This window comes from Buteo buteo, chromosome 6, assembly GCF_964188355.1.
Source record: "Buteo buteo chromosome 6, bButBut1.hap1.1, whole genome shotgun sequence".
NCBI classification, from domain to species: domain Eukaryota; kingdom Metazoa; phylum Chordata; class Aves; order Accipitriformes; family Accipitridae; genus Buteo; species Buteo buteo.
Genome location: NC_134176.1, coordinates 7,117,746 through 7,135,778, shown reverse-complemented (window position 1 = coordinate 7,135,778; position 18,033 = coordinate 7,117,746). Strand labels below are relative to the sequence as shown.

General features: G+C 36.8%; 1 protein-coding gene across 2 annotated transcripts in view; it reads right to left on the bottom strand.

Annotated features, from left to right (window-relative positions):
• Window positions 1–18,033, bottom strand: part of PPM1A (protein phosphatase, Mg2+/Mn2+ dependent 1A) — a 35,953-nt gene that overhangs the window by 8,512 nt on the left and 9,408 nt on the right. For both annotated transcript variants that reach the window (XM_075029607.1, XM_075029608.1), the window contains exons 2-5: window positions 11,580–12,431; window positions 9,643–9,760; window positions 4,474–4,582; window positions 1,790–1,847 (exon numbers count right to left, since the gene is read on the bottom strand). In XM_075029607.1, the coding sequence (XP_074885708.1) occupies window positions 1,790–1,847; window positions 4,474–4,582; window positions 9,643–9,760; window positions 11,580–12,413 (1,119 nt within the window). In that variant the 5' untranslated portion in view covers window positions 12,414–12,431. The remainder of the gene's footprint in view (window positions 1–1,789; window positions 1,848–4,473; window positions 4,583–9,642; window positions 9,761–11,579; window positions 12,432–18,033) is intronic.

Below are 18,033 nucleotides of genomic sequence, written 5' to 3'. Positions count from 1 at the left end.
CCACACAACATGGCGTTAAACCGTGCATCCAATACCTGAGTATCCCTAAAATTTGGTCCATTTAGGCCCACAGGCAACAGTGGATTTTGTGTAACTACCACACCCCTGAATAATGTTTAACTGATTCCTGCTCTCAGGTAAAAAAAATCCTAGTACAAATTGAATATTTAATTCCAGTATATGTTTTTAACCCATTTGCCTTTGTCATGTCTGTTTCCATTTCCCTTGCTTAGATTGTTCTATATTCAGCTTTCTCTAATTCCTCATCAGTTGGGTACATAGGTTAACACCACGACTAAGAAGGGGGACCACAGCTCGGTAGCTGAAGCAACAGCTAAATCAGTAGCACAGGCATCAGAGCAAACTGCTTCTGTACAGCAATCTTTGGTTGTTTCAGCATTGCCTGCTACCTCCCCCTAAGTAATTAAGAGCCATGATGGGCTTTAACAACAGTTTATGCTGGTGCTTCCACAGCTACACTTCTCTATCATTACTAGGACTGCAGGAGGGAGAAATATTACTCCTCCTTAAAAGCATGACTTACTGATTCCTTCAAGAGAAAAGAGGCTAAGTCTCCAGCAATGCCACATACGACAATTTCTTAGCCCTAAAGTTCTGCACCCTTCATTCAAACTTGCACACAGAATTCATTACAAACCATAGAGAAGAACAGTTGGCACGGAGGTGTAGTAAAAAAAAAAAACCACAAAAACCACAAATCACTAAAATTACCCTTTGCAAAAGTACCACCTCCAGTTTTTTCTTCAAGACCAGAAGTAGCAAAGGAGAGCAATTATATGAAAGACCAAAATGGCTGTGTTTGTTTCAAGTGCAAGGATGAAGAATAAAAGCAGTAGTGAGTAAAATAGTGAGCTGCGTGCCAACTATTCAGTATGCAGATTTCTGTATCCAAGTTGCCAACATCATCGCAAAACAAAGAAGTTTGTGTACTGTACATCTGTAGAAGAGTAACATACTATAGAATGTATTTTGTAGGTTAAAGCACCCTCTTTCAGCCACTGTTTAGGAATTTTTATGCTAAAGGTATGAGAACTGCCAAATAAACTAGCACTCAGCTGTGAAGCCAATACACAATTCTTTAAGTCTGGATGCATTTCACTTATGTCACATCTAAGCATGTAAGTCATTTTTGCTGATAGGTAAAGGACCAATTTAACTACTTTATGAAGTACAGCACTTCCAGTGACAGAACATTGTTTCCAGTGATCTAACTGCAACTGGGATCAGTGTTCATATTTTAGAGTTTTGCGGTGGTTTTCCCTGCTGACAGTGGCTTCATGTCACTGATCACTGACATATAAGAACCTAAACTGTATGCTTGCTGTAAGATGCTCTACGCTTAAGAATAAAAGTACTTATGCAGTCCCTTTATAAAGTTAATATATCCTTAAAGCTGACAGTTAGAAATCTGTTTATCCTACAAGTATAGCCTTCTTGATATTTGGGGAAAAATGTCTCCCGTAAAAGGGAAAAAAAAAATATACATGACTCCACTGCACCACTGGGCAGGAAAGAATTTGGAAAACCAGGCAGGATTCAAATAATGAAATTCCACAGGACAAATGAATCAACCATACTGGAGTTTTGAGACTATGATCAGCAGAAGGCAGCAGAAAACAATTACAAAACATAGTCCAAAGAGCAGAACATTGCTATTGCTTCTTTGGGGGAAAGTGTCTTTTAACAAGAACTAGCAATATGTTTCTTTACAAAACAGCTAAAATAATTGGGGTGGGGGGAAAGACAATGTAAGAGAAAGGATACTTACAGTATCATCATTCCTGTAGGGGTTCAGTCTGTTATAAACAGCTTCAATCACACTCCGTCTAGAGCAAAAAAAAAAAACCAAACACAAGACTTTAAGGTTGTGTCTTTTTTTTTTTTTTAAGTCAAATTCCCTAAGCATAATTTTAATTTAAAATGCAAGCTTTAAAAGGTTATAAATTCACAGAACTGAGTTTACTGCAAATTAGCACTAAGTGTCATTAAACATTGAACACAGCTACTGCATCCTTTAAAACCTTCAAGTTCAAGATTAACAAAGCTGAATACCACTCAGAGTTCAGCAGGAGGAGAGCACAATCTGACATTCAGAAGAGGCTGCAATGCTGCTTGATGCTACATCTCCTGACTTTGAAAAAGGGTGTCAGAAAACTTGATGGACATTGAATGCCCTGATTATTTGTGTGTCTGATGAACACTGCAGTAGTACTTCATGTATTATGGCACTTGCATAGGGGAATAGAGTTTTTTTTTATTTTCCAGATGCACAAAAATTGCATTCTGAAGTACGTTTTTGTTCGTGTTATATTCTGAAATGTACTTTCCATGTGCAAACCTGGAAAAATTATTTCTGAAGCAATACCCTTTTACAATAATATACGTCCAATACTCTCCTGCAACTTTTCTCAAAAAAATTTAAACTGCAAATAGCAGTCCTACGTATCCTATCTTTAGACTGAGAAGAATTTTGTCTGGTAAAAAAATATTAAAATACTATTTGAAGCGTCTTTAGAGTTTCCTCCTTTAAAAAAATGTGCTTAGCTTATTTAAGATAGCTTATAATTAACTTTTGTCTCTGGGATTCTCTGCTTTTCTAATATCAATAGGAAACATTGATAAAATATTAATAGAAAAATTGCAAACAACATGTAAATGAGCAACATGGGGGGTGTTTGTGGTTTTGTGTTGGGTTTTTTTTGTTGTTGGGTTTTGGGGGTTTCTTTGTTTGTTTTTTGGGTTTTGGGGGTTTTGTTTTGTTTTTTTACACAGGGTGGAATGGTTTTCTTGAAAACTGATACTCAAACCAATGTGAGCCTGAAGGAAAAGGAAACCTTTGCCTTACCCAGCATATAAGGAAACAACTTTGGAGGGGGAGCAGGAAGGAAAGAGGGGAGTAAAAGACAGGAATTATAGATTGGACTTTAAAAGCAACTTTCTTCCAGATCCCCTTCTGCAGAACCAAGTATGACGAAGTAGCAGACCACAACTGCGATACAAAACAAACTTCAAAGAACAACCTTTTAACTGCTCATGAATGCATGCAGAGCAATCACAAAGGAGTGCATTAGAAGAAAAAAAGCAGATGACAGGCTTCATAATCGTCCCATAACACTGAAAAGTCAGGAACTAACATGCAGCAGTATAAACATCATAGTGAACTAGTGAATGATTATAGGGCATGGAAGAGGCTGAATTTAAAGCAATAAAAACAAGCAATTACACACAAAGTACATTGTACATATGAACTGGAAAATTTCCCTGATCCTTCAAGAAATAGGTATCTTTGATTCTAAATAAACGCAGGTTTCTTGAAAAGCATTATTTTCCTTCCAAATTGGCAGTAGTGCTTTGAGTTACACTAACATCCAATTAAATCCATACTTCTATCAACCCCTATTCAAACTAGCATCACTAAGACACGAAATCCCACATAAGTCAGTCACTTCAGCATTTCCTCATGACCATGATGCTACTGCTAGCCAAAGGAGACTGAGAAAAATGTTTGTATGCCATATTTCATGAGTAACTGACTCATTGATACTTCAAGACTACAGCAACACGTCCTAAATAGATGCTGCTATTACATATATAATGGGCATCTCTTCTTTTCCTAGTCAAACAGTTCATGTAAGAACAATTTTGTTTTGCAGAAGTCATCTACATTCATTTACATACCTAGAGTCTTCATGTTTTGGTGTAACAATACAAAAGTCATACTCTGAAGGGTTAAAAATATAGCCTGCACCATATGTGCCCAATCCATTTTAACACAGTGCAGGTTCACGAACAATCTTTTGAACCAAAAAGCACTTGGTTTGCTATGCAAACAAGCTAAGCACTTTGCTTCCTTTAAGACTGAACATCAATTTGAGAAGCCACAGAGCATCAACACTGAACTCTCGAAGGACAAAACCAGACTATATAAAGCTGTACATTTAACTTTTGTTTTTTGATAGACTTCTATCTAGTTTTCAGATTTGTCACAAGCAGACAGATAGAGAAGCAAACCTTGAAGCAATTACAATATTGCTTTAGCTACAGACAAGAAAAGAAAGCTGCCAAGCAAAACATCATGTATATATCACTTCTTGTAAAAGTGCAGAACTACATATCCAAGTAACTACTAAAGTCAGGGCATTATTTTGGCATCTTCAAATGTAACCTCCCACCCAGAAAACCCAGTTAATTACAAAAAACCAGACACACTCAGGCCACCCTTAAAAACCCTCAGTCCTTCCCAAAACTACAGTTTGACATTTAATTTTAGTAGTGATTCAATTAAATCTGTTCTTATCTTTTCATTCAGAACAACTGAGTAATAAAAATCAGAGAACAGTTCACCACCTTTTGTCCTGTACCCCTCTTCCCTCCCCCCCCACTTTTAAGAGTGGCCTTACAGTTAAGTTTTGATTTAAATCAAAAACCACATTTACACTGATGAGAACTCACTTGCTTGCCAATTCACCCCCTGGCGGGAGGTTTGGGATGCTCTCAGTTGCTAACGTACGCATCACGTGGACTAAGTCTGGGACTCCTTCACCCTGCTTCTTTATGATCTCTGGGAATCAGAAGTACTTTTTTTGTAAGTGCAGTCCAAATTTAACTTAAAAAGATTGAAACACTCAGTTTTATAAAAAGGTAGCTTAACTTCTCTTAATATATATATATAAAAAAAAAAAGATGACAGACCATATTCAACACAGTAAATGTTAACTTTGGTTCCATAAGAAAAAGAACCTGTAACAGATTTGACAAAGACATATTGCTAATTGTTAACATGCACACTGGTTTTAGAAATACACAGCTACCTAATAAAAGTGGAAAAAAATTCTTTAATGGCTTTCCTGCTATACATTAGATATAATAGAAGATGTAATATCTTCCCAACAAAAATCCCTGGGCATGAGGCATATTATCATCAGCTTAATCGCTGCAACAGAAGATAATATTTTATCGCCATCATAGAAAGCATAATATTTTCAAGAAACAAAAGGTTAGACACATTAAAAATAACTCCCATGGCTGTATGTATATTAGCCAATACTTGTACCTTACTGCATTACAGCAACATGCAAATTTTAAGAACTATTACATACAAATTAAAAGCCAGAGACATTACATCTAAAAGACAGTTCCACCCTCAACTCATTTAAGGGATACGTGGATATTCGGCAGTTACTTAAAGCTGATCCACTCCAACTTCTGGGTGAAAAGAATCTGTACTATAGCCACAGTCACGTTTGCTAAGAAATTCATTCTTTAACTTTACTCCTAGGCCGGGGTGTGTGTGTGTTATTTTATTTTTGTTTGTTTTTTCCAAGTCATAAGCACATAATTTTATTTGAACTCAAGAGATTTCAGACCATACCACCCCTGAAGAGTCACTCTTTAAATAGGGATTTTATGAAATTTCAAGAACAAGCACATTTTTTAAAATGCATCTCATAGATTTCTCTGTAAACATGAGCTCTTAGAAATTGTAAGAGGTAAGAATTATTAAGACCTGGCACTGTTGATCTTCAAGTGAATACTGCAGCACACATACAATAACATGTACATATGTGCATATATATATATATACATCCACATATGTCTATGTACCACTATTCTTCATGTAATAAAGCATTTACGCAGCTTGAAGAGTAGCTGGAATTCATCAGTACCACTTTTGAAAAATACTCTAGCATTCAGTTTTTGCCCTAAATGATAATTCCAGAAAAGCATACCAAGTTTCCATTTTATAATTTCATAGCGAGATAAGGCACGTTAAAACCTTTTAAAGCCAACATGGATCCAGTCCTTTCTAGTTAAAAAATTAAAACCAACAATTGTAAGTTACTTTTTGTGCATGTAATAGTTTTTCAGGGCTGTATGTGTTTACAAAAAGCATCAGCTCTATTTTGCAGTCAGGCCATGTAAATTATTTGCAAGGTACGGTGGAAGCACTGTCTAGCCCTTAACCAATGTCAAACTCTGCAACACAAAGCTTTAATCTGTTTAGTTCAAAGCCTACATTTTAAATACATGACACCACACACCATAGACACCTCAAAAACTTGCCATTTCCTCAAAATCTATAGCCAAAATTCATTTTACCGTCTAGTATTTAGTAAATAAATAATCTAACACTCTTAAATCTGAATAAGAAGCAAAGATATCAGATTTGGTTTGCCAAGTTCCTTTATTGTGCAATTTTGAACATCTAGTATATTCTACATTGTGCTAGTGCTAAAGTTCTGCTGTACAAAAATAAGGAATTTATAGTTTACCTATACTACACAGTTTCACAACCTGTAACTGCAGTACATTTAACATACAGTCTCCACTAAATGAATACATTTATATTTTGATAAAACTATAGATACAGACTGAATGAACACTGAAGACACAACAAATGGAGTCGGCCTGCTAGCTGTGTTTAATTTATTGGAATTATCTTCTTTCAATACATCTTACAACCCTGTCCCCAACCTTTAATTTACTTTTAAACCTTCTACACATTTTCATGGCATCAAGTACTGGAAAAATGTACTTACAACCCTAAAATAAAGGATTCAAAACATATCTGCTTTTTCATATTCTGAATGGGAATTCCACACAAAGTTTAAAAAAAAGCCAGAGCTTTGATTTTGTGAAAATATGGGAAGGAATATGTAACAGCTAACTTAAAATTATTTATCTCTATCTAGGTATAAATAATGCAAGGCTTATCTATTACGGAATGTTTTTATGTAAAAAACTGAGAACAAAAAAAAGCTTAGACGAGTTTCTTTTTAGAGTCAACACATCAATAACACATATTAGTGCAAATAACAGCAACACATTTTGGAATGACTGATTACTTCTATCATGAAGTTCACATGACATTTTAGGAGTAACACTGATTTATTGCAAGTAATGGCCCAGAAATACTTCTCCACACTTGCTTCTTCTTCCATTATTACTTACTGTAGCTATGAATCTGGACCACAAACACATCAAAATTAGTAAAAGGTGTGTCCTACATGGCATGGCAAGTAGAAAACTTTCTACATTTTTTAAAATCTGAATCACTTCTCCTTATTCAAGATGACCATAAGTACTGCGCCCTAGTCAGTCTTAAAGTTTGCACTTCATAACTACTTCTTAATATATCTTAAGGTATATTCTGGGCTGAGGGAATAAATGTACAACCAGAAAAAAATGCACATTAGTAAGCATTAAATCTTATTACTTGTTGGACTACAATGAGTACTGAAGTGCATAAAAATACATAATATGCATTTTCACCAAGTTTCCATTTTAATGAATTTTAACTTTAAATTGATATTACAGATTAGTAAGATCATTCTAGAAGTACTCTTTACATTTTCTAGTTACTTCAGCTGAAGATTAGGCTTTTAAAGTTAAGCACTACCATTCTTAAAGTATCCTAGGATAACAGCAAGATTATTCACTGTAGTGTTGAAAGTTTCAGATGCTGTAGCAGTCCTACCTTACAAGCCAATACTGCATTATCCATTTACACCAGGAAACAATTTAACTGCCTAAGAATTATGAAGTTAAATGTAACAAAGTTAATCAACTTCTGTTCTTGAAGTTCTCCTTCAGTTCAGCCTCTCAACTTCCCTCATGAGTAAGGCCAAATTCTGCACACAGCTGATACAAATCACTGCTGGGTTGAATAGTGTTTACTACATATTCATTAATTTAAATAATATCTTTGTGCAACAATAGACAAAAGATTGAGGACAACTCTAAAAAAGAAGCAAAGACCCTTGAGGGGAAGTACAATGTATTTCCTCAAGTTGTTCAGACATCATCCCATTAAATTAGTATTAAAGTGCTTTATAACTACATACAGAACCCTTCTGCCTCTATGCAAGTATGACACTTAGCTCATACCTGAAATTTTGTATTTGTATAAATGCAAAGTACTGGCAGCCAAATTCATTTTATGTATCATAATAACATGCAGTTCCAGTGTTTAGGTTCTTCATTTATAAAATGAAGTGTCTGTACAAAAATGTCACCTTTCCTCATTGTAATATTCCTGGGGTACAATGAGGCCAGCCTTAACTTGAACATATTTTCATATTCTAGGTCATGGGTTTGTGTGAACTCAGACAAAGTATCTAAGATACAAAGGTAATACTTGCGCAAATTAGGCGAGTTAGCATGCTGTAAATTAATGTGTGAATTTACAGCATACTTGTTCTTCACCAATTCTGTGAGTGGGCATACACAGTAAGCTCTTCAAAAGCCTGGTGCAAAACTGCTCACTGCTTTGAAATGCAGAAAGCCATCTGACACTTAACTCATGCAGTGTTACCATGCACTTGGATATTCCTGCTATGCTGTCAAAAAGATTCACACTATTGCTTACTGTGTACCAACTCCTCCTATTAGGCAAGTGTTAGATTAAAACACGGAAATGTCTGTCTGGACGTTTGTTCAGGGGCAGAACAGATGTAGTTTGCCAAGACCTTGCAAATGAGGCCTTTCAAAAAGTTGCTACTTTCTGAAGGAGCACCTACACAGGTAGTAAGTGCTTTAAAATTGCACATTAATTTGTCTGAACTCAGAATTCCCATGTAGGCAAGTTCTCTGTGAAATTTCTGAAGCTGCACTGTGTTATCTTCATGCAAGTTAAGGAGGAAAAAAAGTGCACAATATATTCCCCTAACTTACTAATCACTGATACCACAGTTGTGAATAACTCTGTGTATCGTGCCCTGTGTGCTATTAAGGATTCTTGGGAGTATATACACATAACTAGACTTGTAACATATAGGTCTAGAGGAGCCCACTTCAAAAATAGACATAACCTATGCAAACAATGCATACAGCATGTCTTATGTTTCATAAACAAACTCCAAGCTGTGGTTGTTTTAAAATACCAAAAGGCACTATAAATCCAGTTTTAATGATAAATCTTTTAAAGCAAGCTGCTTTCAAATATCATTTTTAGTTAGGTGACCCAAAATGCCTAAGACTTGCAGTTTCAGTCTAAAGTTAAAGAACTCCCAAAATACAAATTTAAAGTAAAATTTTGACAGAGTAAGATGAGCTCCCAGCTTTTGTTCATCATGAATGCTTAAAGATTAGCTTTGACAAATTTCTGATGTACTTTCAAATAAGTAAATACGTTAGCAGGTGCCTTAAAGATGGCAGTAATCAAGCTGTAACCCTACCATAACTGGATAACAAAATATTATGGCTAAGTAATTTGTACATAACTACATAGAAAAATGGCACTCAAATTACCATCTTCACAGACATTTTGCAAGACATTCTGATTATTTCATTTAACTCTATATAACAGGAACCAGGATTTACTGGTCGGAAGTTTGCACCGTCAGCGGACTCATGAAGAACACTGAGCACAAATGAATTATTTCTCTGCCACCTGAATAATTTTCAGGGCTATAGGCTGCTGCAGTTTCACAGCCGAATTTTTTCAGGACATACAGCAGGACTATATGAGTGCCTTTTTCAGAGGTGTACACTAGATGGCCAAGGGCACTTGAAGGTCTATTAAAAAGCCTGTATGTGTTAAGAGTTTAGTTGTTGGAAGGGGAAGGGGGCCAGGGGGTCTGTTTAGAAACAAAGTTACTTATTTTTTTTTAAATGATCCACCTTCTACTCTGCTTTCCAGGTACTTGTCCAACTCTGCCTCTCTTTTCACCGCCTCTGGCGATACCTTTGGTGCATTCGGAAAACAGATCAATATCACACTCATGTTGTCTCGACTTCCCTGGTGGAAAAGAAAAAGTGATTTGAGAATGTATACACACCAGGCTAAATACACATCAAAGCATTTTACACACAAAAATTCACAAATCATATGGTATTAGAATACAACTTTTACTACTATGGATTAATATTATCATTAGCCTTAACTTCCCCCCCCACCCTTAGAGAATTCCAGAAGTCTGCCCATTCATTCAGTACAACTTTTAAGTCACTTTGTTCTTCCCTCTTTCATGGTCTAAAGACTACATGGACCCAATTACAGACAGCCCATTGTCTCTTAAAAATTGACATTACTAACAAGCAACATGTAATTACAAAGTTGTGTTTCATCTTGTTTTAAGTACTATCTAATAATTTTGGGAAAACAGCTGAATATTAGATGGGTAAACAAAACCATTACTGCTTAAAAGCGCTAAGTAGGGAGGTGCTGAATTCAGACAGTGCTTCCACCTAAAATCACAGCTATTGGGGTCCGTCCCCCCCCCCGTTTTTTAAAAAAAAGAAAAGTTACAAGTGAGAGAATGCATTAAAAGACCAGCTGGAAGGGGCCCAGGCCTTTACAAAAGCATTCTTTGAAATGGAAACATTTAAAAACTCCAACTAAACAGAACCCTAATACTTGAATACCTTAAAATACAAACACATTCTGCTTATGAAAAGTAACTGTTTAGTTTACTTTCAATACCCTTGTGCTCTGGTCTACAAACGCATCCACATGCTTAACTTCTAACACCAATTAAATTCACTGAAGTAAGCTAGATGAAGAACAAGCCAGTGTTTAAAACAAGAGTATATGGGCATATGGGGAGGTGCTGACAGTGGGCTACTGCAAAGCTTACAGCATCCGCAAGCCACTGTTCCTTCCCTGGTATTTGTTTTCAGGGCTACCAGACAAAAATTGTGAGCAAAAACATATGCATTATCAATCTGCCAAAGTGTTGGAAAGCAATTACATTTTTCCAATAGGGAAACAATGACCTTGTTAGTCATGTGGCAAGAGCGGAGATGCTGCCTTGTCTCTTTAGTATCAAAAATGTTGGCTTTTTTACATTATGACTTATACCTTGCCTTTGGAAAATTAAGTGTCAAGCTATGAAACTCAATAGTTCAAATCTCTTCCGTAACTGTACCATCCTACAACTTACTAATACAAAGTAGAAGTTATTGTAGACAAAATTACACAGATTTGTTAAAGAAAACAGTCCCATCTTCTTCTACTTGAGCTAGTTTCAGAGCTGTATCACACAACACTGAACAAGAAATACAGTAATTAAACCAGAATAAAAACTAACTTAGGAAGTCAGATCTTCGTATAGTCAAGAAGAAATTTTAAACTGCAAAATATGAAGTCAAGGTTCATTCATTCTGCATTTATCTTGGTGTAATTATGACAGTTATGTTACTACTATATGCCCAAGAAAGCATAGGAAGATTAGGAAGGGAAAGAATATTCTCTAGCTTGATTTAAGCCTTAAGAGTTAAGGTTTTGTAAAGTGTATTGTGAAACAGAAAAGGGCAGTTACTGTCCTTGGCTTGCCCATAAATTCCCATCAGCTTCTAGTTTCCCAATGATCACAATGTATCTGTACATGATTTTAAACTCCTCATTAACCGAAACCACCCACAAAGGCATACTGTTTCTGTTGTGTGTTTGTTCCCCCTCTATCACCATTTTTGTGGGAATCATGGTAATGACTGTCAAAGTCATGTTAACATAAACCATTGGATACTTATAGACTGGAATCAAAACTTAGTCTTAACTTGTTCATAAACTTCTAATAGTGAAAACACAGTAAACTTCTTCTCTCAAGTCTGGCTACCTTGTACAAGCAGGTGTCAACTATCTCATTGCAAACTTTCTCAAGGTCATCAGTGACTTCAAGTCTGGATCTTACAAAGTCACACAGCTCTTCATTTCCCATAACATCCCAGATACCGTCACAGGCCAGTATGATGAACTGATCATCATCTTCTGATCTCTCAATTTCATAAACTTCAGGCTCAGGTGAGACTAGCTGTTCTGTAGGACCTTTCCCATGGACACATTTGTAATCGAAGTCCCCAAGTGCCCTTGAAACAGCAAGAGAGCCATTCACACGCTGAATCATTACAGAACCACCTGCATTCTGTATACGCTCTTTCTCCAGTGGATTACTTGGTTTGTGATCCTGTGTGAAGAAGTGAACCTTCCTGTTTCTACAAAGTAAACCTCTCGAGTCTCCACAGTTGATGAAGTATGTATGTTGGGGAGAAATCATGACACCCACAGCTGTTGACCCACTTCTGTCTGCGCCATGTTTCTTCTCGGAGATGACTCTCATGTGTTCATCAATTTGCAGAAAACCTGTTCTGATGCCGCTCTTTACACTTTCCACAGATGGTGGCCCATCTGGCCCTTTAAAATCCTGGTTGCTCGTGATGTGATCTAATAAATGCTCACAGCAGTACTTGGCAACCTGTGATCCAGCGTGCCCATCATATACAGCAAAAAATGACCATCCATCAAGTCCATTTGGCAAACCAATCACAGCCGTATGTGCATCCTCCATTTCAACTCGCCAGCCTTGCATACTACTCAGACCATAACGAAGCCCATTCCCTTGCCCCTGGGCATTATGCTTCTCCATCTTTGGCTTGTCTAAAAATGCTCCCATGATGACACTCCTTCAGTTCTAAAAAGAAAAAAAAAAGATTATTAAGATATTTCTTAAACATCTCTTGTTTAAACATCCTATTGGAAACTATTAAATAATAGCCCAAATAATGTTAAGATGGGAAAAATACACAGATATAAAGCTGACTTTTCTGTGTCTCAAGCCAAATTTGCACTGCTTTCATCTAATTTGAACAAGGACACTGCTACTAGCTGAACTGCACTTTTCATATTTTTGTTAGTATCTTCAGTTGTTTTAGTTGAAGAATTTATATTCCACTATCATTCATGGTTCTGAGAAAAGCCTCTAGTATAAGTATGTACGAAATCAGTTTGAAACATGACTTGTTAACTGGCACACATCTGAATAGCTATGGTCCTTGTGATTACTGAGCCAATGAAAGAGTTCAATGTTTGCAGGACAGTGGCATTCCCTAGATCCCTACCTGCTGGCCACAAAGTCCTGCTCATACTCTGCTTTTCCAATGGCAATGGGGAAACGAAAGCAAACTGATTAGGTTTTCTTTTGGGATAGGAGGTTTGGGGGTTTTTCTTTGGTTGGTGGTGTTTCGTTTTGTTTTTTTAAACAGATAAAGTGATCTGAATGATCAAGATGATGCCAGAGTTTGCATAAAAGAAGAGGCAACACTGGATAACTAGGAGCAGGACTCAGAAGGAACAGAGCAGCTGTCCCTTTAGGCATCAGCAAGCCATTAGTTTGGCTCAGCCATCTTGTGAAAACTCATCCTTAGATTTTTCAGTTAAATTACGCAGCAAGCTTCTCAGATGTCTGTGCTGCAGATTTACTTAAAACCTTAATGTATTCATGCTTCACTGAAAGACAACTGCCCCTGACAAGTCTAAGGAAATCTGTTTGGAAATAAAATCACACATATTGTAAATTCATGCTTCCTTATTCAAGTCAGACCGATATACTGCACACCCTATCCTCCTCCACCTCCCATCACTGGGATGTGATGCATGCTTAAGAGAGTAAGAATTGTATTTGCAGCCAGCGTAAACTGACTGGTTTATCTTCATGGCTTTCACACCCTAACCATCCAACCCGCCCTGCTAATCCACATCAGTTTATTTGTGCATTCATTATTTAAAAAAATCATACAAAATAGGTCACACATTTTACATATTTGCAAATTCTGCCCTGGGAAGCATCAAAGAGTGTGCAAATCACTGTTATACAATACAAGGTAATGGAACAAGACTATGAGCTTTTCTATTTGAAGACAGTGGACAAAAATTAACTGAGTCTCTGAAACAGATTTTACGTGAAGCCCCAACTAAGCAGCTGCACTAGCAGAAAAGTTAGTACAATAAGGATTTTAGAAGGTTTTAACTTGTGGAATATATTTGATCAGTTTTCTAAGTGATAACACCACTTTTTGATAACATGCTTTTATTGAAATACAGCTCCAGCTCTAAGTGACACTATATATCCAACAAAGCTTTTCACATTGTCTCTTCCAGCCACTATCAACCTTTCTAAAACACTGTACTTGTTAGAATAAATTGTCAAGAAATATTTATATTTGATCTCACCACAACAGTGATTCAAATGTGAGACACAGGGACTAGATATACACTCTTTGGCTCACATGCTTTGTTAACAAAAACAAAAGCCACACATACTTCAGCTGTATGGAGACAGATGTCAGCAGCAGTACACCTCTGCTTCCTCTCACCCCAACCCCTGCTCTTAAGTTCTGTCTCTTCTCAAGTGAACACAAAATATGCCCACACAAACTGTAACTAGCCAACAAAATATATAGCGTCCACTGACTGGTCTTGTATCCTAAGCACATGCACGAGGTTCACATTACTGCAGTTGCTAGGAAAAAACCATGACTTAAGACTTTTTTATCTTCACATGCAACTCTAGTGAAGTCAGAGTGATCAAAATAATTACAGAATGCTGCCATAAATCAAATGGGGAGTTATTGTGTAGAATAATACTTTTTATTCATTCCATGATAGCAGCAGAGTTTAAACTAACACTTTAACACTTTCTTATTGTCAAAGAGATCGTAAAATAGAATGCAGATATTCAATTATTTCACCTTAATTTAGAGCTCAAAAAGCAGAAACTGTCCCAGCAAATGCCACATTTTTGTGAAGTATTTTACATTATTACTGTGTTTAAAACAGAAAAGCATTAAGAACGGATACAGTTAAACTGACCACAAGCACTGTCAGATTTGGACTAAAAAAGGCAGTTTTCCTTCTAATCTCTCACATTACTATGTACACAATATTCAGAGTTGTGCTTTGTAAGCTGTTTGTCCCTCTCAGTAGTTTGTCATGTAAACCACAATTAAAAATACATAAAGACAGGTTGTATACAGTTCTAGCAACTCATACAGAACTGGTATAACACTTCAAAAATTAACAAATCCACTCTCCATTTAAAATCAAGTTGCCTTATCCCTCCCTAGAAGGTAAATTGAAAGCTGTTGCTATTCTAAATTAAGCCTTGTAGGTGAGATGTTGACACATGATTCTTCAAGGGTGCGAGCTACCCACCATAGAGGCAAATGCAACCAGACAGAAGGATAACCACAACGTGGTCACATAACAACTTCTTAGGAAATTATTCACAGCCCATAGCATAAAGTAATCACCTTCCAAAAACTGCAATAACAAACTGCAGTTGCCTTCTTTGCAACACTAGCTAATCATACTTTCACCAGAATGCCAGTCTAAACCTGTAGGAGAATAGGCCAAGTTTTCAAAATCCTCACTGCATCTGAAGGGAAAGCATAGTTTACTTGTGGATAGGATTAATATGCCAAGCCTTTAGTTTTCTCAGGGTTTCAATTCTTGTTCAGAAAAATTTGCATTTAATATGACCAATCTGTGAATTCTTATGAATCGGAGGCTACCTGCTTACTTCTGCCCCCACACCCTTATGCGTGGCTAAAACCTGAAGAATTTAAAGTGTCTTAGTTATAAGAAAAAAAATCTTATTTTTAAAAGGGGCACACATAAAAAGACTAACATACGTGCCTCCTTCCTAGTAAAAATACCTTTTAGACCTGATTTTGAGTCCACGTCTACGGAAACATCTTTCACACATCAGTGTCTACCTAAATGATGAGTACATTCTTCATTCTTTCATGAGGTGGTTTGAGCACTATACTGATTAAGTTGGAATGACACCTTTAGTTAAGCATATAACTCTGCATGCAAATCAGATTAACCTATAGCAGTGCAAGCGCCCAAGTTACAGCACGACTTTGTTATGTAATAACACTAAAGAGAGAAGTCAGACCCAGAACAGTCTGCATGCATGATGTGCAATAAAGCAACAGATCCTGAACATGGTTTAACTTAGCCCTTTCTTATATTTCTTTAGTCATCTTCCTGAACAGGAGTCCTCATCTTATGACTCTTATTCTCCAAACAATTTTACTACCCTTCCCCTTGCCCTTCTTAACCCAGCCACACATTTCTGCAATCATGTTAGAAAACTGCAGTCTCATAGCGGGAGGCAGAACCAGTCCTCTACTCTGGAAGCCTCAATTTTTCAGGATACTTGAATGATGCACATAGGTGCTAAAGGAGACCGACATTCTTCCTATTCCCATTAAAACCAGAGTAAGAGAAAACGCACTTTAATCATGAAGTTCAGTGGCAAATGTACACCGTACTTTTTTTTCTTAGAGAAGGACAATTCTGAACAGTACTATAGTAGCAGTGCCCTGTAAAAAGATCAGAGTTGTAACATTTTCTTCAGAAATGCTAACTCTAAAACATCATATGGCACTGCAACTGCCACAAAGATTAGTCCAGCAAACTTCAGTTTTGAGCTAAGATGATTCTTAGTTCACCATGTCCGTATCGGTGACTTCCATTAGTTTCTCCTAAAAGAGAAGAGCTTTCTGCAGTCAAAGTTCCTGGGTTTTGGCTCTGAAGAACAGAGAAGGTTCTGAACAAAACTAAAAGTGAAAATGGACCCCTATGGATAAAAACAAATATCTATGCATCTGTGAGTGCATCCAAACCATGACTTCTGAAATGCTGACTTTGTGGAGGTCAAATTGAAGGACAGCCTCTACAGCAAGTGCACAAAAAACTCAAAAACCCCCAAAGCTCTCAAGTTGCAGTTTGCAGACAGAAAAGCAAGAATACTGTACAGGGCCTAGAAAAATCAACACGAGTAACAAGATCTTGGATAAAACACAAGTGTGACAAAATTCAAAGGACTGCAGCATTAGAAACAAAACTGAAATAATGAATGGAGCATGCTGAAGATTCAGTAGCTAAACTCCTTGAAAACAGATGCAAATGGAGAACAGAGTGGCAAAGAAAAGGAGGGTAATTAGTATACTGGACCATGGACAACCATGGACAACCACAGATACATCACTGGAATGCATGAAATCTATTTGCCCCTTCATTTGTCCCTCAAATTGTGCTATCCAGACAGCACAACTGTAACGCCTTCTGATACACACGAAAATAAACTTTACTGTTTTGCTATTTGCTTATTCATTTGCTTGAAGGTTCAAATGAAGATAAGTCTTAAACTGTTCACAAAGGACAGTTAATGTAACTCCATGTACCCCTGTAAAAAGACAATTTCTTTTTCCAAGGAATTCAGACAAGGATTTGATCACCTTGTCCAAGAAAACCAACCACTGCCATCTGAAACTTGTACTTTAACAGTATGTAATTTAATAATCCTTTTCAAACAATGTTCAAGTTGTATTCCTTCCACTAGGATAAGCTGCTTACATGAACCACACTGAAATCATAGGCACTTGTTCAAACTAAGCTGAGAAACAACCCCACACTCCAATTTCCTGGAACAATTGTCTAAATGACATTACACCCTGTGTGTTGTAACGAGCACCATAAAGAAAGATTACAACCTTTACTTGAACTACGGGACACAGAGCAAGTCACCAAATTATACAGACTGCTACTGAATAGAAAAAGGGCATCTGATCACTTCAAGTCCAATCTGATCTGTGGTACTTTGCCCCCTGCCTTAAGCAGGCTGGATGCAGTAACGAGTCAACATGTAATTGTGCAAATGTGGAAACATTTTCAGAAGTTAGTGCCTGTTGAATGAAAAACTGACAGTACATACTGGATGCCCCAAATCAATTAATGTTAACAAAATGTCAGAGATCATTCCAGGGATCGGAAGAATGACTAAAATAAAACAGAACACGCAGATGAGGAGACATAATTACACCACAGTCATGGGCTGAATGAAGTAATGAAAAAGCTTCTTGCCAATGAAACTATTTAAAAACTATTGGAGGCTATATGACTGAGTTTTGGCACTCACGGTTCAACATCACCAATAAAGTACTGAAAATTACAGTTGATGTTTCTGAATGTGTACTTTCAGACACAGGCACACATGGCGAACTAGGAGACATGAATTTTCTATGAAAAATAAGAAATAAAATACAGAAATGGCACTATTTTAATAAACATGGACTAACACACAATTTTCCCACCAGAATACTTGCTTCTTGGAGACCCAACTGTAGTCTGCATTGTATTTCAGTAGGACAATTGCAAACAGAAGAACATAAGAAGAAATTACCCACAGGGGTAAGAAAGTTTGTAATAATAATACCAATTTTTTG